The sequence below is a fragment of the Oenanthe melanoleuca genome, chromosome 2, assembly GCF_029582105.1.
Source record: "Oenanthe melanoleuca isolate GR-GAL-2019-014 chromosome 2, OMel1.0, whole genome shotgun sequence".
Lineage (NCBI taxonomy): Eukaryota > Metazoa > Chordata > Aves > Passeriformes > Muscicapidae > Oenanthe > Oenanthe melanoleuca.
Window position 1 is genome coordinate 94,138,968 of NC_079335.1, and position 27,718 is coordinate 94,166,685.

At 35.3% G+C, this 27,718-nt stretch overlaps 1 protein-coding gene across 2 annotated transcripts in view; it reads left to right on the forward strand.

The window, feature by feature from the left end:
• LOC130249511 (solute carrier family 12 member 7-like) overlaps positions 1-27,718 on the forward strand; it is a 56,993-nt gene that overhangs the window by 19,304 nt on the left and 9,971 nt on the right. For both annotated transcript variants that reach the window (XM_056484363.1, XM_056484364.1), the window contains exons 7-20: positions 1,280-1,521; positions 3,767-3,978; positions 6,156-6,323; positions 7,730-7,828; positions 8,486-8,543; positions 11,760-11,934; positions 13,388-13,506; positions 14,184-14,282; positions 15,784-15,903; positions 17,550-17,654; positions 19,735-19,903; positions 22,519-22,714; positions 26,004-26,173; positions 26,324-26,455. In XM_056484363.1, the coding sequence (XP_056340338.1) occupies positions 1,280-1,521; positions 3,767-3,978; positions 6,156-6,323; positions 7,730-7,828; positions 8,486-8,543; positions 11,760-11,934; positions 13,388-13,506; positions 14,184-14,282; positions 15,784-15,903; positions 17,550-17,654; positions 19,735-19,903; positions 22,519-22,714; positions 26,004-26,173; positions 26,324-26,455 (2,064 nt within the window). The remainder of the gene's footprint in view (positions 1-1,279; positions 1,522-3,766; positions 3,979-6,155; positions 6,324-7,729; positions 7,829-8,485; positions 8,544-11,759; positions 11,935-13,387; positions 13,507-14,183; positions 14,283-15,783; positions 15,904-17,549; positions 17,655-19,734; positions 19,904-22,518; positions 22,715-26,003; positions 26,174-26,323; positions 26,456-27,718) is intronic.

Consider the following 27,718-nt stretch of genomic DNA (forward strand, 5'->3'; position numbering starts at 1 on the left):
TGACAAAGACCTCAGAATAGACCCCTGACATAGCCAGCAGGGCATAAGTGTTGGGTTTTGTTTTTCCTCCTGGATTGTTTGGAGAAATAGAAATCAGTCATCTGCCTTTTGTTTTCCCTGGCAAAAGCTGTGAACAGAAGGGGAATAAAATCCCCAGGAAAATCTTCTGGAGTAGCTCCATAAAGAGCCTGCAACTTCTGCCATGTCACAGTGTAGGGTTTTCTAGCAATATATACTCTATCTGTAATAATTTTTTAGCTTGCTTTCTTTTTCTTCCATGATGATGTCACAATTTTCATTTCTTCCAGCATTCTTGTAAATAATAATTTACTAAACTTATATTTAATCTAAGAAAACTCTGGTAAATAATTGTCTATGTCTATTTTTGGGTTTTGCTTATGAATGTATCATGGTAGCCTCCTGCTCAATGTTTCTTCTTGCCTTTAGAAATAATATTATTGAAAAATAGTCATTTTAGCAGTTTTTTTGAAGGACTAGAGTTACCTCAAGCCCTAATAGTCAAGTCCTGGCAGCTGAGCAGAGAAGAGGCTTTTTTGCTAGAAGAAGGAATATAGATATTGTTATGTAGTGTAGTACACTAGTGTCTCAGAACTACAGATCAGTTTGTCTTCTCACATGCATTTATCAGTAAAAGTGCTGTAAACAGTTTCCAACTTTTTTTGAGGTAGAACACACCAAAATTTAAGAAAGAGAGATCTGTAAGAGAATCTTGTTTGAAATTGCAGTAGTTTGATTTAGCACATTACTAAGCTTTTTCACACTAATCTTACATTGTGCTGTTGCAACTTTAGATTAAAATGTTATGAAGATAATATAGGGTCTATAATACTCAGAACACTTTTGGCTTGTTATACTTGTGTTTGATTCTTCGTATTTGTATATATTCCAATCAATGGAAGTCTAGTTTATGGTTTGGGTTTTTTTTCTTTTGTTTTTGTCATGCGCTACTTCCTTTTCCCCTAAATTCCTTAGCAGTTTTTCCAGTTTGGCAGACAGATGAATTTGAGGAGTGGAAGCTCTTTAACGGGATAGAAGAAGCTGGAGCAAAAGCTGTATCCTATTCTCAAAACTTGTTTTTCTTCACCCCCGCCTTTTCCTCCCTTTTATCTCTTCAGTTTCTAAATGCCCAAATTATATGGCAAAACTCATTTGTGAAAGTAAAACTGATATAGAGGGTTAGATTTTGTAGTTCAAGTAAATGATTTCTTAGTAAAATGTTCATTATTACATGCATGATGGCTTGCCAAATCTCTTGCAGACCTATATTACTCCAAATGCTGCTATATTTAAAGTGACAGATGTTGCTGATGAACCAGAGGCTATGCTGAACAACATGAGAGTCTATGGAACATGTATTATCATTCTGATGGCCATAGTGGTTTTTGTGGGAGTAAAGTATGTCAACAAACTTGCACTGGTCTTCCTTGCCTGTGTGATTCTTTCCATCATTGCCATATATGCTGGAGTTATTAAGAGTGCTTTTGACCCTCCTGATTTTCCGTAAGTGCAATATTGAAATTGTATGGGTTATTTAAGAGAAAAAAAAAAAGTGTGCAGAGGGAACAGCTACTGTAACCATTTCATGCTTTAAGTTTCAAAATACAACCTCATTGGCTTCAGTGGTAGGTTTGTGTTGTTTGAATCCTGATGTGCTCATTTTTTATTCTGAGTTACATATCCGAATATTTCTCTCATTTTTAATAAGATATGATAACTTTAGAAAATGTTCTTTGAAGTTTAAAATTGCTGCCTGTTATTGCATCCACACCTAAGGAGCAAGAAGGTCAGTTTTGCAGACAGTAAATGTAACTGCTTTATCTAAAGATTTAAACAAAAGGCCTATGGAATAAAGATAAAAGGTCAAAAAGACATTGTAGCTATGAACCATAGTTATGACAGAAACATATTTTTAAACTTTCTGTGTTATGAAAGTTTAAAAGAAAAAATAAATTTTTGAAAATTCAGTTTCTCCCTACTTAAAATTGAAACATTGAATTATTTAAATTCACTTGTGTTTTTGAAGGCTTCCCCATTAATAAAATGTTATTGTTGTTTTGCATGACACATTGCTTCTCAAGGTCCTTGATGTGTGTAATTCTTAGCTCAATAAGAGTTATTTCTTTACTCCAGTTATTAGTTGCATTTTACCCAGTTATGTGAGTTGCATTTTTGTGCATCTTTTTCTGTTGAAAGAGGAAACAAAATTATATTGCTTAAGATATGATCAGAATAGGCTGATAACTTCATAAGTTATCCTTTGCTGTTTGATTATTATAAAAGCAGTATTGCTTTGAAGTGTTGGTAATTACATTACAAATTGAGCATTAGAACAGTACTTGTGGACTCTTCTGAAACATGATTTGAAATGTAAAATGTTGACATATTTCTGAATAAAACTCATGTTTCTTACAGTAACTTCCAGTGGGGAAATAGTAGTATCTTTTTGTCACCTTTATAGGTAAAAGAGGGTTTATGTGGATATGTAGCATAGGTAAGACTCTACCTGGAAACTTTAAATGTGGCTGCTACTGTTGTATTATTGTATTGGGGGGAAAATAGAAAAAGAGTTTATTTTCCACAAATATAATGGTTTGCATTTAGAGTCTGCCTCAAAATGAGAAACTTAAGTGCAATTTTATGTGATGTTAAGACTGATCTGATGGTGGTCGTTAAAAAACCCAAAAAAACCAGCTTCCACATAGCTGGTTAGTTAGGTTGATATCACTAACCTCCATTAAATTTGTTCATTGTATAGGTGGTTAAATAGTTTACCTCAAGATCTCCCAGTTGAATCAAACTGAAGGAAGTTTCCATTGTTTGTATCATTTGACCTTGCTGCTATTAAGTCATCAAATCAGTAGCAATTAAAAAGATAAATAAGCAAGGGAAGTGGCAAGACGATCTCTCTAGCAACAGTTTTCTGTTAAATCTTTTCCATTTCCATGTGATGCAATACCTTGAAGCTGGTGTATCTGCATAATCCGCATGTTTTATTTGATGTTCCTTCTTTTGTCTTCATAGATATGTATCATTCCATTTTAAAGCAAACCTGGAATCCTAAGCATCTTTTGTATAGTTTAGCAAAGGAATATACCTAGATCCTTAATATTCTGTGCTGGTATGAATTTGCTTTTGACAACTGTTCGGGCTTTTCTAATTTTCTTCCATTCCTGAAAGAAATAATTTGCTTCCCAATATATGATTCTCTAATTTGTACTCCCATCACTGTTGTTAAATTTTGCTGTTTAACCTTCTTAGCTTATTTCCTACCTTTTGGATTATAATATTTTTGAGGATAATATAAAATTTTTAGTTGCTAGAAAAGGGAGGGCATGATTTACTTGATTAATCTTACTTTTATATTTTCTTCATCAGACTCGTCTTTTAAGTTTTTGAAGTATTACTTAAATTTTACTTCTTCTGCTAAAATTTAATTCTTTCTTGTAGGACTGAATGCATCATGATCGCTGTTATTTAATAGTCAAGCTGCTTAAATTGATTGTACTTTCTAAAGAACAAATCAGGAGGCAAAATAGCTGCCAATATCATAAAGCAGAAATATTTTACCCATGTTTTGAAGACGATGATAGTTTTAGCTATAGAAACTATATACTGTTTTAGTAGATGTAGTATAGGCCTTAAGATAGTGTAAATACCAGGTTTCTGAAGAAGTCCAGTGGACAAAAAAATGGCTTAATCCACAGCCTTGTATTGCAGGAACACTGATTTTATTTTTTGTTTATAGTATCTGTCTCCTTGGAAACCGTACATTGTCAAAACGCAACTTTGAGGTCTGTGCCAAATTTACAGAAAGCAATAATGAAACCAAGACTACACCTTTGTGGCGTCTGTTCTGTGATAGTCCTCTGCTTAATGCTACATGTGATGACTACTTTAGTCGCAATAATGTAACAGAAATTCAAGGAATTCCAGGAATAATGAGTGGAGTTCTAGCTGGTAAGTTGGAAAGTTCAGTAATTTAAAAGTTTTTGGATATTATTAATTTGGCCAATGGCTGTTCAGTAATATAGTGATCTAGTCTGTCACTATTTCTTTACCCCTAATCTGTGTGAATGATTGCTACCTTGAGCATACTTCTATAAAATTTTCATCTGGCTTTAGAATCTTAGTATCAAGTGCTTTAATTTGGGGGTAATTGGAGTTTTATAGATACTTTATCCAACACTATTTTTCGATCAAAAAGGTAATAAAGTGCTTATCACAGCTTTTTTTTTTTTTTTATATGTATGCACACATTTCAATAAGCCATTCATTAATATATTTTCAAACTCTCCTGAAGGAGAACTTGTTTTCAGTTCACAGGTGGTGCAATAAGAATGAAGTTCTGTGGATTGTCCAATGTTTACAAGTTAGTGATTAAAATCAAGAAAAGCAGTTTTCAAAATCTTCTCTTTACAGATCTGTATGGTTGTGGCAGCTTGGAATTCAGATTGCATTGAGTCAAATGATTAATCTTAAATGTGTAATAATTTGTATTGTACACACAAAAATAATGTTTCTGGGAATGAAGTGTATCCTCTGATACCTCTTCTTTTCATCCCTGAAAATAAAGTTTGATTTATATAAATATGCTACATAGGGATACTAGACAATCACTGCTGCTATAGTACTCCAGTTTAAAATACCACAATTAAAGTGTACAAATACATTAAGAGATACTAGATGAAACATAGGCTTCTCTGAATCTAAATTTGTGGGTTTTTTAAAAAATAATTTTCTCAATGAAAAATGAAATTATTTATTACAAAAGATGTAACTTAGAGTTTGTTCTCTGAATTTTATAATTTTCCATATTCATATCTACAATTTTTCATGATTTTATATTTTCTGCCCCAGCTCACAAGTCATCTATATGTTAAAATTTTTTGCTACCCTGTCAGATTTAAATTGTTCTTTTACTTTTTGGAAGTTTCAGGCTGAGTTCTAGTTATTTTTTTTTTCTTTTTTTTTTTTTTTTTTTTTTTTTTTTTTAAAGATGTACTTGTGTTCCATTCACTATTTAATATTTCATTGGGCAAGCAATCCTGTAGAAAAGGATATTTTGCTGATTTATTCTCACTTAATGCTAAGATCTCTAAAGGCCAGGAATCAGCTGACAGCTCAGTGTGAGCTTTCAGTATTCACTGCTCTTAGCTTACCTGTAGTGAATTTCATCAATTACATTATGTTTACTCACTGAGTCTTTTTTTTTGGGGGGGTGTTATTTTTTTGGTGTTGTTTTCTTTTGTTTGGTTTAAGATCATTGCAGTTTTTTTCCTTCTACAACTTTGAATTAACTGCAAATTGCCAGCAGGCTCTCATCTTGGTGCTGACTCCTATTTTTGGGCTGTTTGAGTGCACTGGATAGCACTGGTTACGTCCTGATGGTCATTCTTGTAGAAGCTTACTTTGTTTTCTCACATATGATAGGACAACTTGTCTCATTTTCAAATAAAAATCAGTGTGGTCTGTTCTCACATTCTTATCAAGGTACACAAATCAGTGTTTTCCACAAATGTAAGCTCTCAAAAGTTCCTGGCTCTTTGACATATCAGTCTTCAAACAAACATGCTTACTTTGCTGGGGAATTTGAGCTATATTCTGCTGGGGTTTTTTTTGCTTATCAGTGATTATCCTGCTTGGTCACCATATGTAAATCTTTTGCCATGAACAGCTGAATCCTGAACTGTTATCCAGGATTATTCTGTACAGGAGGTCTCAAAGAACTCAAATTGCTGTTAAGTACCATTTCTTTTTCGTAATGCTTCTCAAAATAAAAGAACAAGAAGTATTAGTATATACTAAGATTCCCTGAACCTGGACATAAGTTTTGTTATTTTTTCACAAAAGTACATCTGTGTGCCTGTGCAATGTAAGTGTACATTCTACAGATATGTTAGAATTTAATTCTAAAACTATAGTTTCCTTTAAAGGAAGGAAAAACTTTCTAGGACACATCTCACACTACTGCATTTTTATGTGCGGACTGGAATGCCCACCTGTTGTAATTGGTATTAATCATACTTGGAAATGTCATGGTTTTTGTGTAAGAAAAAGGCACCTGATTCCTAGGAGTATTGCATTCTCACTAGTTGATATCCTGAACTGATTTTGTTTTTTCCTCCACCTTCTAGATAATCTCTGGAGTGCCTATTCAGAAAAAGGATCAATAGTTGAGAAGAAAGATCAGCCATCAGTTGCTGGATCAGAAGACTCAAAAATGGTTGGACTTCCTTATGTTTTTACAGACATCATGACCTACTTCACAATGCTTGTAGGGATTTATTTCCCATCTGTGACAGGTAGATGCAACTATTTTTCTTGTGTGAGGATGTGTACTTATATCTGGGAAAAAAGAATTCCTGTGAAAATTTTTGGTTTTCACCAATCTCATTGGTGACTCATGCTGTTGCTAGTTTCTGTGTCTGAGGTTATATACCTAAAACCTTCTGGTGCTAGGGAGACATAGGTCATGGCTGATGACTTTTGGAGGTTATAGGACTTAAACAAGAAATCTGTTTAAGAGTCATTTCTATGCCTGCAAAGAAAGCAAAACCCTCATGTGTTACTAAGTGCTTATTCAAAATAAGGTGCATATCTTTATAACACCTTAATCTTCAAAGGCATGAGAGAACAGTTTATATTAAAATGATTCTTCCAGTGTCCAAGCTGCCCGGTTAACTGCCTGGGATGTGTTTACATGTCCAATATTATTTTGCCACATTAACTGTGTAGACTTTTTTGTCAAGATTAGACTATTTCATTTTCCTCAGATCATGCTTGACTGAAAAAACCAGATGTTTTCTTCTTCAGAAGTCCCAGCTGAAGTAGCTAATTGTAGTGTCAAGTAACAGAATAGAACTCTAATAGGAAGTTGCATCCCTATTTGCTAGTTCATTATGAAGTGGAAGCATCCCTATTCACTGTTTGAACCCCACTGCTCCCATTTATTTACTTCAGATTCTTACCAGCATTTCATCATATCTGAACCCATGGTTAAAGCTTCATTCCATGGAGTTTGACAATGTTGTTGCACTGGAGCATCTTGACTTTAGCTTCCATGTTTTTGCTTCCAGTGGTCAGGTCAATTCTAGGAGAGATGGCAGAATCAGTTATTGTATAGGTTTCTTTCCCTCCTGTCACACTATGTGCTACAAAATAATTCTGTTCTCTTTTTAGATTCATATACATGCATACATGTGATTTTTCTAACCATTCTTTTTCTTGCCTGCTCCTTTCTTTTTTGCTTCTAAGCTTTTACTTGTTAGTTTATTGATTTGCTTGCTTACGTTTGCTTGTTATTATGACGGTCTGTTTAGTAGAAAGTTAGTGCATCAGGTCACACTGCCTAAAATTGCAAAATAAGTCCCTATTAATTTATAACATCCATTCCCAGTAGCAAAATTGCTACTCTTTGTATTTCTTTATTTCAAGAAAGATTTAAAAAAATATTTTTTAAGCATTATCTCAGAATCAATCTTTTTTACTTACTTTTATAGGATTTGCTTATTCAAGTGGGTAGCAACAGAGATTTCTGAATAAAATGAAGGTATAAATTGAGGATTTGTATGGGATTATAATATACTTCTGTGGCCTGCTCCATTGCTAATCGTCAAGTTAAATTGGGCTAAAAATTTGATATTGTTATTTTATTAGTTATTATAATGGAGTTATTGTTTTTATGACATAAATTTTGTCTCTTTTTAAGGTATTATGGCAGGTTCAAACAGATCTGGAGATCTAAAGGATGCTCAGAAATCTATCCCTACTGGAACCATTTTAGCTATTTCAACTACGTCTTTTATTTGTATCCTTTATATGGTGACTTTTTTTCTAGTCTGCATTCTGTAGATTCTGTAGGTATAACAGGCTTTTCACTGGAAAATCATTAGAATTCCCTGAGTATAAAATGAATGAAATCTAAACTGAAAAGAAATATTTTATATTTGTTGAAATTATCAGTATTATTTATAAATTTCGTTAGAATATGTCAAAATTTATTAACAAATATATATTTTACTAGTGCATCAAATTCAAATTTATGTTTTTGGTCAAGTCATCCAAAGGTTTTTACCATTAGGCTTCAGTTGGCAGATAGTTATCTTACTCATTATAGCCACATCTTAAACCAAACAACCTGCAATAGAAGTTGTGGGCCCTTCAAAACCTAGAGTAAAGAAGTACTTCCTTCCTTGTATGAGGAAATACCTGTTCTGTTGCATGATATATGAACTGGGTACTTCTAATACTTCACAAATCACTGTGAATCAAATACCGTCATAAAGAACATAAACTAAAAAATCCTAGTAGGGAAGAACCAAAAAAACAAACGAAAAAGCAACCAGGAAATACACACACATACTTTCTTGTCATGGACATTTTCATTTCATGCCTTGGTGAACAATGGTGGGGTTTCCTCTATGTGATTTTTTAGAGAGTAATCTTCCTTCAGTCTCAGTAACAGATCTCTCCTGTATAGTGCTGTTTGGTGCCTGTATAGAAGGTGTAATATTAAGAGATAAGTAAGTCATATTCAACTTCTAATATTGCATATATATAATCATAGGTTATATTAATAGGACTTATCAATGGCTCTTCTGTGAAATATCTGTATTTCTTTTGCTGGGCTTAAAACTAGAGGGAAAGCTTGTCTGTTAAACTGAGATGGGTACAAAAACTGGTCAGGTTATTAGGATATATGCCTTCAAGAGGCAGAAACAGAATCTGAAGCTGAACCAGCCTAACAAAATGTTCTTAATGAAGAAAATCATAATTAGTATTTTCAGAGCTTATGGATGGGGATAAGGGGATATTACTTTAGGAGAAGTAATAGATTTTTGAGGAACAAATTTAAAAAGGTGAGAGTTCCGTGACAAGGGGTGTTTATAAGACTTCAGTGCTCCATTAGACCTATGATTTCCACTAGACGTGATTTCCATGTTATCTTTTGGTTTGAAATCTCAGTAGTACATCAGGAGTCATGTCGATTTTCAATCATGTTAATTGCCTGACAAATTTAAGGCATAATCTGAAGAATGAAGGGAATAAATGGGATGGACATGAGTATGAAGAGAATCTCCAAATTTTGAGCAATTTCTCCATTTGGAGAAGTTGGTTAATATGAAACTGTTGTCAGGTTTAATAATTGTTTTCTTGCTGGTCTCTGGTTCTCTTTTCTACTGAGGCCCATGTTTGCTTATGGTGATAAAACAGTGTAATTGGGGTGAAGTTGATGCTGAGACAACTTAATTCATTAGTTTAGAAGGAAAACCATAATTTAGAAGCTGGATTCTAACCAAACTAATACAGGAAGCAGCAGGGAATCCATGAAAGTCTTTTGACACTGTGGCTTACACCATCCTCATAAGCAAACTCAAGAACTGTGGACAGTGAGGTGGATTGAGAAGCTGCTGACTGGCAAATCCCAGAGGGTCATGATCAGTGGCAGATAGTTGAATAGTTACTAGGCTGTAACTAGTTGTGTCCCCCAGGGTAGTGGTATGCCTTTGTGGCCAAGAAGACCAGTGTAATCCTGGTTTGCTTTTGGAGGAAGAGCATTGCCAGCAGGGCAAAGGAGGTGATTCTGTCCCACTACTCAGCCCTGGTGAGGCCACATGTGGAGTGCTGTGTTCAGTTCTGGGTTCTTCAGTACGTGAGAGCCATGGAGCCTCTGGAGGTCCAGTGGAGGGCTATGAAGGTGATAAAGGGATTGGAGCATCCTCCTATGAGGAAAGGCTGAGGGAACTGGGCCTGTTCAGCCCTAAGAAGAGACAACTGAGAGGTGACCTCATCAACATATTTAAATAACTGAAGGAGGGGTGCTAAGAAGATGGATCTGGGCTCTTGTCAGTGGTGCTAGTCAACAGGCCGAGAAGCAATGGGTAGAAACTGATGCACAGGAAATCCCACATGAATATGAGGAGGAACTTTACTATGCAAGTGACTGTGTACTGGAACAGATTGCCTGGAGAGGTGGTGGAGTCGCCCTCACCAGAGATCTTCAACTGTCTGGACACAATCCTGTGCAATGTACTCTGGCATGACTCTGCTTGAGCAAGAAGGCTGGATCAGATGACCCACTCTGGTTCTTTCCAACATTACTTGTTCTGTGATTCTGTGATTTTTACTTTAAAATTATATTGTTAAATCAGTGAAAATATCTGATAGTTTTTTCTTCACAAAAAAATACAAAAGCCAAATCAAACTGCCTAGGAAATAGTAAATGAATTCTGAAATAAGAAATTAATGCAGAGCTAAACTCTATTTTTAAAATTTACAGGGCAAGGGGAGGTAAGGGAATTTTGTAAGTTGTTAGCTATCATTAGAGCAGGTTGCATTGTAGCAAGAGCCTTAAGTCCATGAACTTTCATTTTCGTTGCTGCCAGTTCTTATTTAGCTGAAATCCAGCAGAACAGTAAAGTCTATGGATTTTTAGTCTGATCTAAAAACTGGGTTTTGATGCTCTTTTCATTATGATTGTCTTATCTGCAATGGGAAAAAGTAGGTTGTGCATTTTTCTGTTTCTTGCATCTCTTGACGTTCTTCCTATCCTGTGTTTAGTTAAAAAATAGGCATTAGAATTTGAACTAAGAATAAATACACAGTTATAGAAATCTTGTTATAGAAGCATAATATGGGTTTTACCCTATAATTTCGAGGAGTGTGATTAACCTTTTTTTCCCATCTGCTGCAAATAGTATGTAGGTGTGCATCCAAACTTGGTCATAAGCAAGAATTTGAACAGTGGCATATTATATCCACTCCATTGCTGTGTTTCTTGACCCTGTTTTAAAAGCAGATCTGAAAAGGCAAAAATAATTTAATTTTCATTAGTTTTTCTCTTCTTTCATTTCTGTAGACTTTTCCTTTTATTTTGAAAAACCTGAGCGCATTTGGAAAAAATAATGGTGATGTCACAGTAGAGATAGCCTTAAAATTAATTTTGGCTGTTTAATAACAACAGTAAGATGAACTATAAGAACCTTACTTGCTTTTAAAACAAAACTGTCAGTTTGAATAAGGGGGGAGGGAGTAATAAGCTTTTTGTAGTTTATTCAAGTCATGCCTAAATTACATAAAGTTAGGTATCTGAAAAAAAAAAATAGTGGACGTAGTACTGGATGGGGCACTCAGTACTGTAATGAAAGCACCTTTTCCTGATTTCTACCCACTTGTTTGCTGTAGTACATTAAAAATTGCATCAGGTTGCACAACAGCAAGAAGATGTGGAAAACTCAAAATGGTTGTGTCTAGTAATTTCTCTGTTTAATTGTTGTATGTCGGTGTCACATTTTTAAAAGGAAAGGCTAATACTTTTTGTGAATCTTCTGCTTATGTCTCAGAGTATACTTGTATTTCTAGCAGAACAGATTTCTGCAAACTAGTTCCTAGCTGTCACAAGGATTTGTAAGGTACATATGTACATACTCCTGCTATTGCTGTTAATTCAGAAAAGTTTGCCAAGATATCTGATAATTGCTGCATTTCTGCTTAGAGGCAGCACTTAATGTGAATTGATTAAAAACGTCTTCTTTAGAACGGCACAATAAAGAGAGATTGCTCAATCGGGAAATCCTATTGTGCATATTGTAATGTAATGTTTATTGTTAAAAAGCAGTTGTCCAGAAGGATTGAAATGTGGGTGTTGAAGCTATAGTAAAATGATTTTAATGCATACTGATTCTTTTTTATTATTATTTTTTTTTAATAATTTTTTGTTTCTGCTGCTCTTTCCTAAGGTTTGGAGAAGCAGTTAAAGGAAATCTGGTGGTTGGTACACTGGCCTGGCCTTCTCCATGGGTTATTGTGATTGGTTCATTCTTTTCAACTTGTGGTGCTGGTCTCCAGAGTCTCACTGGTGCACCCCGGCTGTTGCAGGCCATTGCAAGAGATGGCATTGTACCCTTTATTCAAGTGAGATTTTTTTGTTCTTGTTGTTACAGTACTTCCAGTGTAACTTCTATTTTGACAAAAAAAAAACAAAAAAAACAAAACAAAACAAAACAAAAAAAAACCCAACAAACCAAAAGACATGTTATTTGTGCATGTTTTAAGAAGAAATAAATTATTTTTCTCAAAGTAAGGAGCTGGCAAATGATGAGAGAATTCTTGCTGGGCTGCTTCTGCAAAACCTAGGCAACTACACTTGAATTAAGAATAAGTAAATAAAACTCCAAAATATAATAGTGTCTGTAGAGCAAAGCTCTCTATGGTGAAGTTTGGAATTTGAAAGCTTGCCTCAAGACTTCAAGACTATCTGAACCTGTAACAGGAAATAAATACACTAAGTATGCTAGGGCTGAATAGTGGTGGAGTTTGACTTGTCTATGAAAAGGGGTTATAATGCAATAAGTTGTAATTTCTGGGTAGTAGAGAAAAAGAGAAACAAGGAAAATCTACTTTTGCCTGAAGCAAAAATTTGGTAGAGAGAGGGTCACATTATGATTACATGTCTTCAGAGTTAAACTTGAAAGGAATGAAGAATCGAAAGGAAAGATTTTTGGTTTGGGAAGTGAATGAGAATTGATGAGAAGGAGGATATTTAGAGAGGGATTTGACACTTCAGGATGCACTTGCTGTATTGGAGTGATATGGCTACTGCATAGACAATCAAGGAAATGCAAGGAGATTATTAGAGAAACAAGAGTATGGCATATTTAAGGAAAAAACCCAAAAGACTTGAAACTTGAGGAGAAAAAAAGGGGATTTTAATATAATAGTAGGAAAATTGATGGATCACAGGAAGCCAAAAGAAGAAGACAGCATGGGGAATGAATGAGGACTTAATTTCTGTAATTGAATGGAGGAATATGGAGGAGAATAAGTACCACTGGAACCTCAGGCAAAGCATTTTGCCATCTGTCACCAGTATACCTGTATAGAATTCTCCACAAAAGAAATCACCTCATGTCAAATGGTGTTTGGTAGGGCTCTGTGCAGGATCGTAGTCTTATCTAGTTTCTCTTTAAGGGTTAATATTCTGTTGATAAGTATTGAATTGACACCTAATTTCTGTGTTACAAAAAGTACTGGCCTAAACTATATTAGCTTTGTGCTAGGCATAAACCTCTTATGCATATGTTTTTTGATTTTGTTAAGAATATTTCAACAACAGCTGCCTTAGGACTTTAATGTTATGTAGTCATTGCTTACTTTAGTAAGCAATATTAGTAAGCATATTTCATGTGTGTTTTGCAATTTTAGTTTTGGCTTTTCATAGAATAGATTGCATCATTTTCCTTTGTAACTAATGACTACTTTTAGTTCCAGTTAGAACTAAATAAGTTAGTTCATGATTTGCACCATAGTTGATTACTGTATAATGAACAGCTTTCCCTAATCTTACTGTCAACTTGAATTGAACTAGATATTTGGTCATGGAAAAGCAAATGGAGAACCAACTTGGGCTTTGCTCCTCACTGCTGGTATTTGTGAAATAGGAATTTTGATAGCCTCATTGGACAGTGTAGCACCGATTCTTTCAATGTAAGTATGAGTGTGGTGTTTTGTGTTTTAAAGTTAAATAGTATTTTCTTTTAAAATTACTAGGTAATTATTTTTCTCTTTGAAATAATACATGTTAGATTTGTTTTCTAGCAGTATATATTCCTACTTGATCCTGGAGATAACATGAATGAACAAAATGTTTTGGCTGAACTAATTTCTAGGCACAAAAAAGTTTTTCCATGACAGAGGTCTGGAATGCTAATAAAAATATGTCCAACTTTTAAAAAACTTGGATTTTAAAATAGCTATTACCTCTATTTTAGGTCAAGCACATCTAACAGAGACAGACAAAATTCAGTATTTTAGACTATGAGTAGAATTTAATTTTATTGACTTTGTCCAGAACATGATACCATCTGAGCTACTATAGAAAGAGAAGAAAATTATCTCAACCAAAAATGATACACCGTGATTGTCAGTTATCTGCCATATTTTGTCTCCAAAATATGTGTTTGAGTCTCTATATTTTGGTAACATCATATTTGGAGGCCTAATATTCTGTAAGTAATCTTAATGTATATCTTGTATTTTCTTGACCACTGTGAACATAGTGTACAGGAAAATGTGCACCTTCCTTCCCTTTTTTGGACAGTGTTTACAATTTAATGCACATCTAATACATTTCTCATTAGAAAATGCTCTTTCTTTCTTAACAGGTTTTTCCTTATGTGCTATATGTTTGTAAATCTGGCTTGTGCAGTTCAGACGCTTTTGCGAACTCCCAACTGGAGACCTCGTTTCAAGTACTACCACTGGTAGGGAGTATTTCTACATTCAGAAGGGTTAAAACTAACTATACAGCCCTAAATTGTTTATTTTATTGCAATAATGAAACAAAATATCCTTTCTGATTTAAATGAGTTATGAGTAATACACTATATAAGAGCATCAATTGTTTTTCTGTGTTTAGAATAGCTCCGTAGTAATAACAGTGATCATGGAAACGTGGCTAATATAAATAGATTGGAAAGGGGTTACAGGATAAGTTTTAACACCTTATTAAAACTTACTGATTTTTTTTTTTAACTGTATGTTAAAAGTACAAAATTTAATTAAAAATAATTCTATTGAGAAATGTTACTGCTGAAGTAACTTTAAATTCTAGAGCATTTAGTAGGTAAGCTGGAGTGCTTCTAGGATGTAAGGGTTCCTTATGATTTTTGCGTATAAAGAGTTAAGTGAAAATGAAATGTTGCAGCTTTAGTTTTGAAAAAACTTGTCGAATCTGCTCAGTAGTTACATACTAGTTTGACACCTAACCCTCCAAATACTAATATTTGGCAGCAATTCCATTTTATATTTTTCTAAGACATCAGTGAGGCAGCTGACTCACTGTGTGACTACTTCTAGCCAAAGCAGGTGTTGGAATGTTCAGCTGGAATTGGGATGGCATTTTATTTTTTAAGTGAAAGTTGAGTAACTACAAAACTGATGTACTCAGAACTGGTACAAAGCATTCCTTTAGTTTAAAACTGAATTTAGTGCACTAAAGTACCAGACTAAAGGTAGCAAACCAAAGTTGACTATATTGACACTTTGTCAATATAGCCAAAGTTAGCTCTAACTTGGAAATTGGGTGAAAATGAATTTGAGAGATTGTATATTACTAAAAGTATCCACAAAATTGTGCATTTTGAGATGATTTACATTTATATTTGATAAGTGTGGATAAACCAGGCATATAGACTTGTTTGGAAATGCTTTTGTAATTTTTTCAGCTTACAGTAAATTCTTCTTTGAAACCTTAGAAGATTGTTTTCTATATTCTATTGGCTTGTGTTACTGGCCAAGAGACAGACCACAACAGAAGTGAAGAATAGAATTGATGAGTCAGTTTGAATTTAAACTAATCGACTATTTTTGCTGCAAGTAACAAAGTTGTTTATAACTATTTGAATTTTTTTAGCTTAAATTCAAATCAACAGTAATAAGTGACATGTGTTTTGAAACTGACCTTATTTGGAGGTGCTGAAATTTCAATACTAATAAATGCAGTAAATCTTTTGTTATATCTATATAAAATAATATATCTATATATAGCTAGTTTAGATGCATTATATATGTTACACAAAGGTTCTGAATGCAATTTTTTTCGTATCTGCTAAAATTGGGACAACATATTTTTTATTTTATCGTAGCTAAAAAATAGCCTTTGAAGGAGAAAGGCCTTTCTGGAAGTTAACTTAAATAAGAAATTATCTTTGTAGAACATTTGCATGCCTATTTAAAAAAATGGAAAAAAATGGTTTCTTTTAGGACTCTTTCATTCGTGGGGATGAGTTTATGTCTTGCCTTGATGTTCATTTGCTCTTGGTACTATGCTTTGATTGCCATGCTAATCGCAGGATGTATATACAAATACATAGAATATAGAGGGTAAGACCATATATCTTATTTATTCTATATTTAATATCTTTACCATTCAGCAAAAAGCTCTCTTGTGTAAAATAGATACAACTGAAGTAATAAAGTTCAGAGTATTCTTTGAAACAAGGTAAGATCTGATATCTGTTAAGAGTTGTAAGTTTTCAGATGTGAATTTCTCTGGAAGCTCTATCACAAACTTTTCAACAGTGAGAACTGACAGAAATAAAAACCAATAAATCTGGGAAACTCTCATTGGAGCAGAGATGAGGGTGTAAACTTTTGGTATTTCAGGAACATTACTGCTCAACATCAAGCAGCAGCTATTACAGAACTAAATTATTATTACCTTGTGCAGAAGCTCAAACTCTATTTTTTGTGTGTGTGGACTTGGTTACTTTCTAGAATTAGTCTTTAAATTGCAACATACTTTGCATTGTGTGCATTTGTCAAGAGATAGTCATACCTGTAGGACATGCTGAGCAGCTGTGAGTCTTAAACAGCATGCTGTGTTCATTAAAAAACTCCAGAAAACAAAACCAGCAAACAAAACAAAAAAAGACCCCAACTCAACAACATATACAAACACTACAGGTAGTTATGATCAGTCAATGTGCATGCTATCCCTTTCTAAGGAAAGATATCCTATGCTGAAAGAAAATAGTAACATCTTGGAGCAGGAAATTGAAGCTAGGCCACTTGTCTTGATGAGTGATTAGGCACAGTTCTTAAGTGGATCAGCTGGTATTAATTGTTCCACCCTGTGGATTCTCCATCTCTTAATAACTCCATTTCCAGATTAGATGCTTTCCTGGATTATAACATCTCAATTTACTGGGCTAATGATAAGGAAATTAATTTCCTGATTTTAGTGAAGAAGTCAGATCAGATGGTAACAATTCTGCGTGAGTGTATATATATATATAGGTGCATACATAAAATGATGCATAACTTCAAATTCATAAATAAGTCCTACTAATGTTGGCACATACCAGGACATTTACCATGTTGAAGGAGATGCTTTAATAGAGGTAGCAAAGTTCAGAGAAAATTAATGAGTGAAAATCAGAGGGAGGGAGGGTGGGCAAGGGAGCAATGGACTCCTTGCCATTTATAGAATCTATTCTCCTGACCACTTCCAATCACCAATATTCTATATCGGAATTAAAAGGACTGGGAAATGTAGGAAAACTGAAAATGGTCAGGAGAACAGATGTAGCTTTAGGCTTTCTGGGAGAGAAGCTGTGGAAGGAAAGAAAGTGGAGAAGGCTATAGTTGTGGTATTGAGGGCAAGACAGGCTATACCATATCAAGTCAAGTTTCACTTGCTAATTTTGTTGCTTTAAATTAATTCCTTTTAAGTATCCTTCACTTACTCATTCTAGTGCTAAAAAACAACTTAAGTAGCTCTCACCATTACAAAAATACTCCTGAAGTATGAATAAACTAGACCATAGTAAATATTTATAAATACAGAAAAAATTACCTTGAAGGGGCTTGGAACTGTTTCACTTTGGTTAGTCTTCAATCTTGATTTAATTCTACAAGACAAAGTTTTTTCATGCAAAAAAAGAGCAAGCATTTTTTACATAAGAAAAAGTACTTGATTTGTATGAATAAATGGGACCCTGTTAATTGAATCCTTTTGTATCCTGAAGAGCGGAAAAGGAATGGGGCGATGGAATCCGAGGGCTGTCCCTGAACGCAGCTCGCTATGCTTTGCTTCGTGTTGAAGACGGTCCTCCTCACACCAAGAACTGGAGGTAGAGTCCTCTATCTTTTGGGGTCACTTATTTCTTGAAATATTTGGTATATGTTTGGAACACTGCTGGTAAAGCAATGAAGTAAAGATAAAGTGGAATTCACCTTTAAAATAATGTTTTAACTTGGGTGTGCAGTGATGTCATTGTAATACTACTGTTTTACTGAAATGGAATATGACTTGTGGTCAGCATCTAATCAACTTTGAACTTAAATCCATATGGTGTTGAATGGTTTTTAAAAGTGCAGAAGAATTGGAATGTTTGATTATTTATAGACTTTTCAGATTCAAAGAAACAGTTATCCTTGAATCTCACTGTCTCTACAGAAGAAACACTGCAATTCCATAAGTGCAATTTTTTTTTTTTTTTGCTTTTGTATATGTTCCCTCTGAAATACATTGTACAAGTCTACAGAGGACTCTTTGTTTCAATTCATTTTTGTGGTATTAATTTTTATATAGCTTCATTCAATAGTAACACTTTCTAAATTGCTTAGATGCCATTAAAACAAAATCTCACATTTTACTGTAGTGGAGTTAGATGTCCTCTACTGTTATTGCGATTTTTTTTAACTTGTTAAATTTAATTTTCCTCAAAGCCAACAAAAAGGAATTACTTAACATTTAAAAATTAAGGACTTTTCCACATTATCACTTCTGATGAATGTAATGTGATGTTTAATTCTAGTCACTGCTCAGGGATAGTATCATGGGGTGCATGCACATGCAGTGTTCTGTTGTCCTTCAGTATAGTGGCATTATTTTACCACTTTTCCTGGGTCTGATGAACTTGGCATCTCAGAGACACCAAGATAATGTAGTATTGACAACCCTATTAAATATTTGACTGCTTCAGTTCCAAATGAGGTATCTTTCTACTGTGCCAATGCAATTTCTAGAACTGAACCATCTTGTTACATCTTAAACTGTGCTAATTTTGAGGTAGGAAGTATGATCCAACTTGTAATCAGTCTTCTGAATTTAAAGCAATGACAGGAAAAGTATTAAATGGTTTTTTGGGAAAAGTAATTCAATTGAATATTGATTAAAGGAAATAGAGTGCATCCTTATCTAGTATGCAGTGGAAACTAAACTTTGGGTACTTTTGGTATGATTAAGGGGTTGACTGTCCTTTTGTATGGACGTACACAGGTAGAGAGATGGGTCGTTAAGAACATAATGAAAATCCAGAAGGATAACTGCAAGTTCAGTACCTGGCACAGGCATATTCAGAGCAGTGATACAAGGCTGGGCAGCTGCTCTGGTAAAAAGGACTGGTGGTTCCCAGTAGGCAGAAATCCAGCAGTGTGTCTGGGCAGTGGTATGCTGGACATTATTGACAGGAAGATAGATAGTACATTGAGAAATAAATAAATTGGGAGATATTTATTTTTGTTTAGCACTCATTAGAATACATCTAGAATATTTCCTCCATGTTTATGTACCATGATGTCTACTCGAGTAGATACAACTACAGATGATGGTTGGAGCACAGGAGCATCTCTCCTCTGGGGAGAGACTGAGGGGAGCTGTGGTTATTCAGCTTGGAGGAGGCTGAGGAGGACCCTAAAATCTGTTACAACAAACTTATAAGCATGCAAAACCTAAAAGAGGGTTACTAAGAAGATGGGGTGAGATTTCTTACAGCAGGTTAGGATAGGAGAATAAGAGAACATGATAAAATAATTAGGCATTGAAGAGGTGACCCAGAGGTCTGTTCCTAGAGGTTTTCCAAATCCAGCTGAATGAAGCAGTAAACAATGTGATGTGCATTCAGTGTTAAGTCATTTCAAGCAGAAAGTTGCACCAGATGATGTTGGAAGAGTGACTTTATAATTTTCTAGGTAAAATTGGTCTTTTAGGGAGCTTTTCAAAATGACATTGTGATGGTTTATGTATTCCATACCTGAACTTTTATTGCTATTGCAAATTATGGCTTACCTACTTAGGAGTTGGCTGTTTGCCATTGAACTAAGCAATTAATCTACATTTTATTAATTGTTAATTTTAATTTTCCAGTTCTTCCTACTGCATGTGTGTGTGTGCACTAAACTTATTTTTTTTTTTCCTTTGTTTGGCAGACCTCAACTTTTGGTCTTGTTAAACTTGGATAATGAGCAGTTAGTGAAGCACCCTAGATTGCTTTCTTTTACCTCTCAGTTGAAGGCTGGTAAAGGACTGACTATTGTGGGTTCTGTGCTTCAGGGAATCTACTTAGATAAATGTACAGAAACTCAGAAAGCTGAACAGGTATGTAAAAGAGAACTTACAAATACTTGTAATTTACATTAGTATTTAAATATTAAATCTGGATAACTCGTACGTTGAATGAGAACAGACTGTTGTAAAACATTGGATAAAACATCTATTTTTGCTTTGAACACAATCAGTGATTATATAAAAAGAATCAATTGTTGTATGTAGCAAAATGTTTTAAAACATTTTTCTAATATGATGAGATAGTACTGATACTTCCTAACTTTTTCTTTAGTATTGAGAGCCCTGGGCTTACAATTAAATTACATTTAAAATAAAAAAATAACCCCCTCATCCCCAAAACAAAACCATAAACCAGCAAAACAAACAAACCAGAAAAACCCCCCAAACCCACAACAAAACAAAAATACACACAAAAAACTACAACAACAAAACCCCAAACCCACCCAGTTTTAACAAAATTACCTTATAAAGAAAACAGCTTATATTTAACAAAAATATCAATGTTTAGCTAACAAATCCAAATGTTTTATATATCATCATCCTCATTATGTGATTTTTACATCCTTCTAGAAATACATAAGTGAATTAGGATTAGGTGTAGTCTTTGCTGGAAAACAGTGAACAGGATCCTTCTTGAGATCCTTTATTTTATTTTTCTATTTATACCATATCTCCAGAGAAAGTAGGATAGGTAGGAAAAAATAGTAAGTTGTCATATAATTTACAATTACTTCCAGCTATGCTTACAAACACAAGTGAATTTAGTTCTAATATTTCTTTAATACTACTTGTATTTACTTACCTATGCAAATTCTCCTCCTCCTATCTTTATAGAGTGGGGAAGTTTGGAGAAAATATCATATTTCCTGTATTTTATTGAAATGTCCAAAAGTAGGTTTTGATTGTCGTTACATCTTCCATATTGATTGATTTCTGCAGTGTTGTTCAAAAGAGTACCAGTTGTTATGTCTAATTTTTTGACCCAAGTAGTCTTCAAAGCTGTGTAAAAAACTCTGTGATTTTTTCAGACCTGGTATCTCTTAAATAGATGAGCATTTATAATCTTGAAATGGACTAGCAAAATAGCTAACTGCCCATTTCTTCACAGGTTTCTTTTTCCTTCCTCTTGGTACTCAGACTTATCCATAATGGTTTTTAAAATAACAAAGTATAAAGATAGAAGACCTATTTGATATCATATGAAAAGATTCTAAGAGACCAATTAACTTGAAAACAAATTGAAAAGTCCAACCATGATATATTGTGAAAGTAGTTGTTATTAAGCTGTTGCTATCAACATGTCTGAGTAGAAAACAAGATGAAGAATACAAAATCAGGCCTATGAAATAAAACAGAAAAAGAGAAGCTGTCTACCCACAAGAATTTGAAATGTTATTTGTAGATGGCCTAACTTAGCTGTTTTTCTGGGAGATGGAAAATGCATGAGTTTAAGGGAGGCCTAATCTCCATGGCTTCTCTAGAAAGTTAGACCTGGTGTTAAGATTCAGGAAACTATTGCTTTTAAAATGGAAATGAAGATGAATTGTAAGTTTCAGCATCTGGAGGCCTCATTGATTCTGGAAAATTTAAACTAAAAAGTTTTTCTAGGAGACCTGTAGGAAATAAAGATTTCTTCTGTCTGTCTTTTTAAAAACCCCATCTGTTTAAATGGATAAATCCTCACAGATATTATTTGCACAGGCATACTCGTTATCTCTGCTAGCAAATTCTCTGAAGACTCTTTTTTTTCTCTGTCAAATGGAGGTTCTAATGTGAAGCCACACTGAGGCAGTAGCTGGCACTCTGTGATTCAATCTGCTCCTGATGACTTTTGACAAATATTGTTTTTTTGTAAAATTCAAAATATTTATGTATTAGTTCTCCCTTCTGAAAAATGTTGATCTCCCACATAAGTCAGTGATGATGATGGGGGATTTTAAAGTTATTTAATCAGAAAATAATAAATGCCAAAGCTCATGTTCCCTGATCAAGCTTGATACTGGTTTGAATGCTTCTTTTAAATTAGCTGAAAATGTGTCTTCATGTTTGTCAGTGTTTAAGCAGAGGAGAGCCATTCTGAAATTCAAGGGGCATGGGGTATTTAATCTTGTCTGTTTATCTTGTCATTATTTGGACAGTGCTTCCAGTTTTCTCCTGCACATCTGTTTTTCCATGTTGGGAGCTGATAAATAATCATCCTCTTAATGTCAAAGGTATTTAAGGAACTTTGGCAGCCTCTTCTTAAGTACTTGGCATCACACTTCCAAACTCTTCCAATTCCAAAAGAAAGGACTGATCATTACAACCATATGTTGTTTTGTCAGTCACTGATTTTGACTTTACCTGAAGCAGTGTTACTTCATTTATATTCATGTGTTTTTACTTATGTCTTGTTCATTCTTCTTTGGAAATGAAAGGCTGAATCACTAAAATGATGAAAAAAGCTGTGTGTGTCTTTTAGGGTAGTAGCAATTTGGGCTCTAGTTTTCACAGAATCATGCTCACTCTTTCGGAATTAGTGATTTCTTCACGTTGGTTATACATTGTTGATGAAGTTTTGCTATTATTTAATGTTGTTACTCCTTCTGGTGTTAATTATCAGTGTTGCTGATTTGTATTTCCCTATGTGTAATTTTCCTATCCAGAATGTTAAGGCCTTAATGAGTGTAGAAAAGACTAAAGGATTTTGCCAGATTGTGGTGTCTCCCAGCTTCAGAGATGGAATATCCTATTTGATTCAGTCAGCTGGTCTAGGAGGGATGAAGCACAACACAGTCCTGATGGCATGGCCACAGTCATGGAAGCAGACAGAAAATCGTTTCTCATGGAAAAATTTTGTGGGTATGTGTTTGTTGACTTTCTCATTTGCATTTGTAATTCAACTCTGTAACTAATGTATTTGCTGTGTGGAGGACAGTGCTACTGACAACTGAATATTTATTCATATCTGGTTTTAACTGGATTTTCTCAGCCCTCTCTAACCACGGGTTTGCTTTTTCTTCTATGCAGGTTGGTAGGTTGGTCACTAAAATCAGTGTCATGGTTTAGGAATGCTACTCAGCAGTTTAGTGCTCCCACTGAGACTTTCCAAACCACTGCTGCTTGCTTGCCCCTCCTTCCTCCTCCCCCACTTGACTTGGGCTGGGTTGGAGAGAAAAATTTGAGGCACAAAAGGTACAGATCACAGTTTGAGATAAGAACAATTTGCTGGAAACAGCAATGAGATAAGAAAATGAGCAGTAAGAGCAACAGTATTAATAACAAAAAGTATACAAAAGAGAGTGATTCACATATGAAAATATCATTCTGGAGCACAACTACAGCTGTGCCACACCAACCACTCCCTCTAGCTCAGAACTGGTGCCACTCTGCCATTCCTGCTGGATTTGAACTGGCTCCATGCATATTCAGCTAGAAGAAACCTCTCCTCCTTGGAAGAAACTCCCTTATCCCTGTCCCTGGCAATGACCTAAGGTGGTATAGAATAACTTCTGGGTCCTAGGCATGCCCCCTTCTGGCTGTTGCAAAAACTAACCCTGTCCTGGTCCATTTATGTCATGCATAGATCCTACATTTACCAACTCATATATATATATATATATATACACACACACATATATATATATATATATATATACACACACATATATATATATACACACACACATATATGTACATATATGTACATATATACACATATACATATACACACACATATATACACACATATATATATGTACACGTATACATACATATATATACATATATATACACACACATATATATATGTGTGTGTGTATGTATGTATATATGTGTATGTATATACACAAACAAGTATAATTTCCACCATTGATATCCAGTTTTCCAAGCTGTATTTCCAAGAGTTCATTTTGTCCATGACTGTGGGTTCTAAGTGTCTTCCAGAGCAGGAGGGCTGGTTGCAAACTGCATCAGGAGCTCACAACTGCTGTATCTGTTATAGTCCATACTCATTGTCTGTGGTTAAGTCCACTTCTTGATCACAGGCCCATCAGTATGTTGCATCTCTTTCCTGATGATCTGAGACATCATTGGCCCACTGAGCCAGAAATAATTCAGCCTATGTTGCCCACCTGAGAGACTTCATTCTTGGCTGCCCAATGCACTTGTCCATTGTTGCAATGTACTTCAATATCCTGGCTTTTGGGTATGTGTGCATCTACATGGCACGCTTTTACAGCCAACTTCTCTATCCAGACAGCAATGTCTTGCCACAATTCAGCAGCACAGCTGCCTTTACCTCTGTGCTGCCAATAGGTCTTTTTCCATAGTTCTAGCTATCCCCACAGAGCATTTGCTACCATCCATGAGTCAGTATAAAGCTAGAGCGTTGGCCATTTCTTTTGTTCAGTGATACTTAAAGCCAGCTGTAAGTCTTTCAGCTCTGCAACCTGATTGGGTCCACCTTGTCCCTCAATAGCTTCTGTGACTCTCTACATAGGACTCCACAAAGCAACTTTCCATTTTCTATGTATCCATACAATGTGATAGGAACTATCAGTAAAGAGAGCTTAACACTTTTCTTTTTCAGGTAGCTGATTATATGGTGGGGCCTCCTCAGCATGTGTCACCTTTTCCTCCTCTGATGTTAGTATGAAATTTTCACCTTTGGGCTAGTTTGTGATGACTTCCAAAATCCCTGTGTAATCGGGGTTTCCTGTTCAAGCTCACCATGTGATCAGCGTGACCCACTTACTCCACATAACATCAGCAGCATGATGTGTGGAAGGCATTTTCCCTTGGAACATTCAGCCCAGAACTGGCAGCCAGGATGCCAGGAGGAGCTGTGCTTTGGTGCCAGTCACTTCTGAAGAAGCTTGAACCACTTTATAATATCCAGTTATAATGCCAGTAGCCCTTTCTCAGTAGGGGTGTAACAGGCTTCAGATCCTTTGTATCCCAGATTCCTGAACCCCAGGAAATTGTTGAGTCTCCTCAGGTACTGTTTGCCAGAAACTCCAGGAAGAAGTAATTTCCCTAGCTGCAGTGTAGAGCCTATTTTTCACATCTTGTCCTGTCCTGACTGGCCAAGGGCTACTGCATGAGCAGTCTTCTGTTTCGTTTGTTCAAAAGCCTTTTGTTGTTCAGGACCACACTTAAAAATCATTCTTTTTCAGAGTCATATGATAGAGATTATCATGACTTATGACTTACAGTTCATATGACTTATAGTAAACTTATGATTTGACTTATTCTGGAATATGTGTCTTCCAAATACCCACACTGCCTAGGAAAGCCTGCGCTTCCTTCTTCCTGGTTGGTGAGGACATAGCTGATGTTTTGTTGATCACATTCATGGTGTCCATCTTGCAACTTTATTCCTAAAATCTGAGTTTCCTGGGCAGGTCGCTTGACCCTACTTTGCTTTATGGCAAAACTGGCCTCCAAGATTATTTGGGTTATCTTCTCCCCTTTCTCAAAAACTTCTGCTGTGTTGCCCCACAAGATGATGTAATCAATGTATTCCAAGTGTTCTGGAGCCTTGCCCTTTTCCAGTGCAGTCTTGTTTCTAAATTTAGTGTTCCCACTGACACACTCCAAATCATGCTGCTGCTCACTCACTTTTCCTCCTCCCCTGTGTCTATTTGGAGAAGAGAATCAAAGGCACAAAAGATAAAGATCACAGGTTAAGAACAGTTTACTGGAAACAGTAACAATGTTAGTAACAAAAAATGCACAAAAGAGAGAATGATGCACATGCAAAAATACTCACGGTGAAGCTCCACCTGATCACAGCCATGCCACCCCAACCTCTCCCTCTGCCTTGGAACTGGTGCCACCCAACCACTCCTTCTGGCTCAGAATCAGCACCACAATTATTCCACCAAAAGGAACCTCTTCTCTTTGGAAGATTCTCCCCCCTGCTTTTGGCAATGGCATTAAGTAATGTAGAGTAACCTCTGGGTTCTAGCCACACCCCTCTTCACTATTGCAACTGTTAACCTTGTCCCAGTGGAATCAAAACACCTAGGATATTCCTCTTTTGCCTCGAAGAATCTGGGAGGATTTAAATTTCTGAATTTAAAACAAAAGCAAAATTTGTATATGAAAACTAGGAGTTCATGATTAAATATCTTGTTTTCTCTTACAGATACTGTACGAGAAACAACTGCAGCTCAACAGGCGCTTTTGGTGGCTAAAAACATTGACTTGTTTCCAACAAATCATGAACGTTTTACTGAAGGAAATATAGATGTGTGGTGGATTGTTCATGATGGTGGTATGCTGATGTTGCTGCCTTTTCTCCTTCGACAGCACAAGGCAAGGAAAACAGGAAATGGCTGGGATTTAATTTTCTAGGACTGAATGGTTCTAAGCATGTCTAATTAAATACTCCTTCACCTTCTTCAAATTAAGCATGGTAATAGTGATCACAGTGTTACAAACTGTAACAATGTATCTTTTTGGTAGGTTTGGAGAAAATGTAAAATGCGTATCTTCACTGTCGCTCAAATGGATGACAATAGCATTCAAATGAAGAAGGATCTTCAGATGTTCTTATACCACCTTAGACTGAATGCTCAAGTGGAAGTTGTTGAAATGGTTTGTTACTACATGTTTTTAAGATGCATCTGGGACTAAACTTGGGAAAACAGATTTAGCTTTTTTCAAGTAAAGGGATATTAGCCCAAATATAGAAATTGAAAGATTGCAGTCCCACAAAGAACAAGAATTTAAGCATCGTTATCTTACCATGTTACAATGCTAGTGTATGAGGTGGTGAGTTTAATGGGTTTGTCAAGGAGAATTTGAGATGTTTTATGTGTTAATTCTTACTTTATTTGTGAGGACTAGTCCATAGAGCTGGTTCATTCAGGAAGGAAAAAGCTTGAATTTTTAGCAAGCAGTGAAATGGAAGGCTGAATGTGCTTAATCTAATAAGCTATGATGTATGGTATAAGACAGGATGGACTTGTCTATGTCTCCAACTGCTGTAAGAATACCTCTCTGGAATAAGGAAACCCTAGGCTCAAATGAGAGTTGTTTTTGGCATCGCCAACCTCAGCCAGCACTGGACAGCAGGACAGTTTAGCTACAGTTTCACAAGTCAAGGTAGTGACAAAATGCATTTTGTAACTTTTTTCCTTTTTAAAATATGGGTCATAAACTGTTTAAGAGAAAGTACAAAAGCTATACTCTGTCTAGGCCCACTTTTTTTGGAAACTAAGGATGTAATTTCCAGCACTAAAAGGTGACTAGCATAATGTCCAAAGTAAGACTCATGGGAAAAAAAACCCCAACCAAATCTTTTACTCATTCTGAAGTCGGATGAAGATGAGTAAACTGGTTCAAAACTTTCACCACCTCTAGTTACTAGAATCAACAGAACTTATTTAAAGATTTATTATGCTAATCAAGCATAAAACATTTTAAAGAATTGTTTTAATTACTTTGGAAAAAAATTACTTGTGAAAAATTTACTGTTCTTTCCTTAGACTACTAAATATGAAAATCTCAAATGCTGTGGCATGTACAGTTGAAAGAATACAGAGTGCCACGAAAAGATTCAGTCTTGGTTGAATTTTGAGCAGAAGACAGTATAAAAAGTTGTACTTGTTTCAGATGGGATAGAGTTAATTTTCTTCATGGTGGCTGGTATGGGCTGTGTTTTGCATTTGTGCTGAGCACAGGGTTGATAATACAGAGATGTTTTTGGTATTGTGAAGTAGAGTTTACACTGAGCCAAGATCTTTCCTACTTTTCGTACTGCCACACTGGCAAGGAATTGGGGGAGGTTGGGAGGAGACACAGTTGGGACAGGTGACCCAAACTGACCAGAGGGATATTCCAGACCGTATCACATCA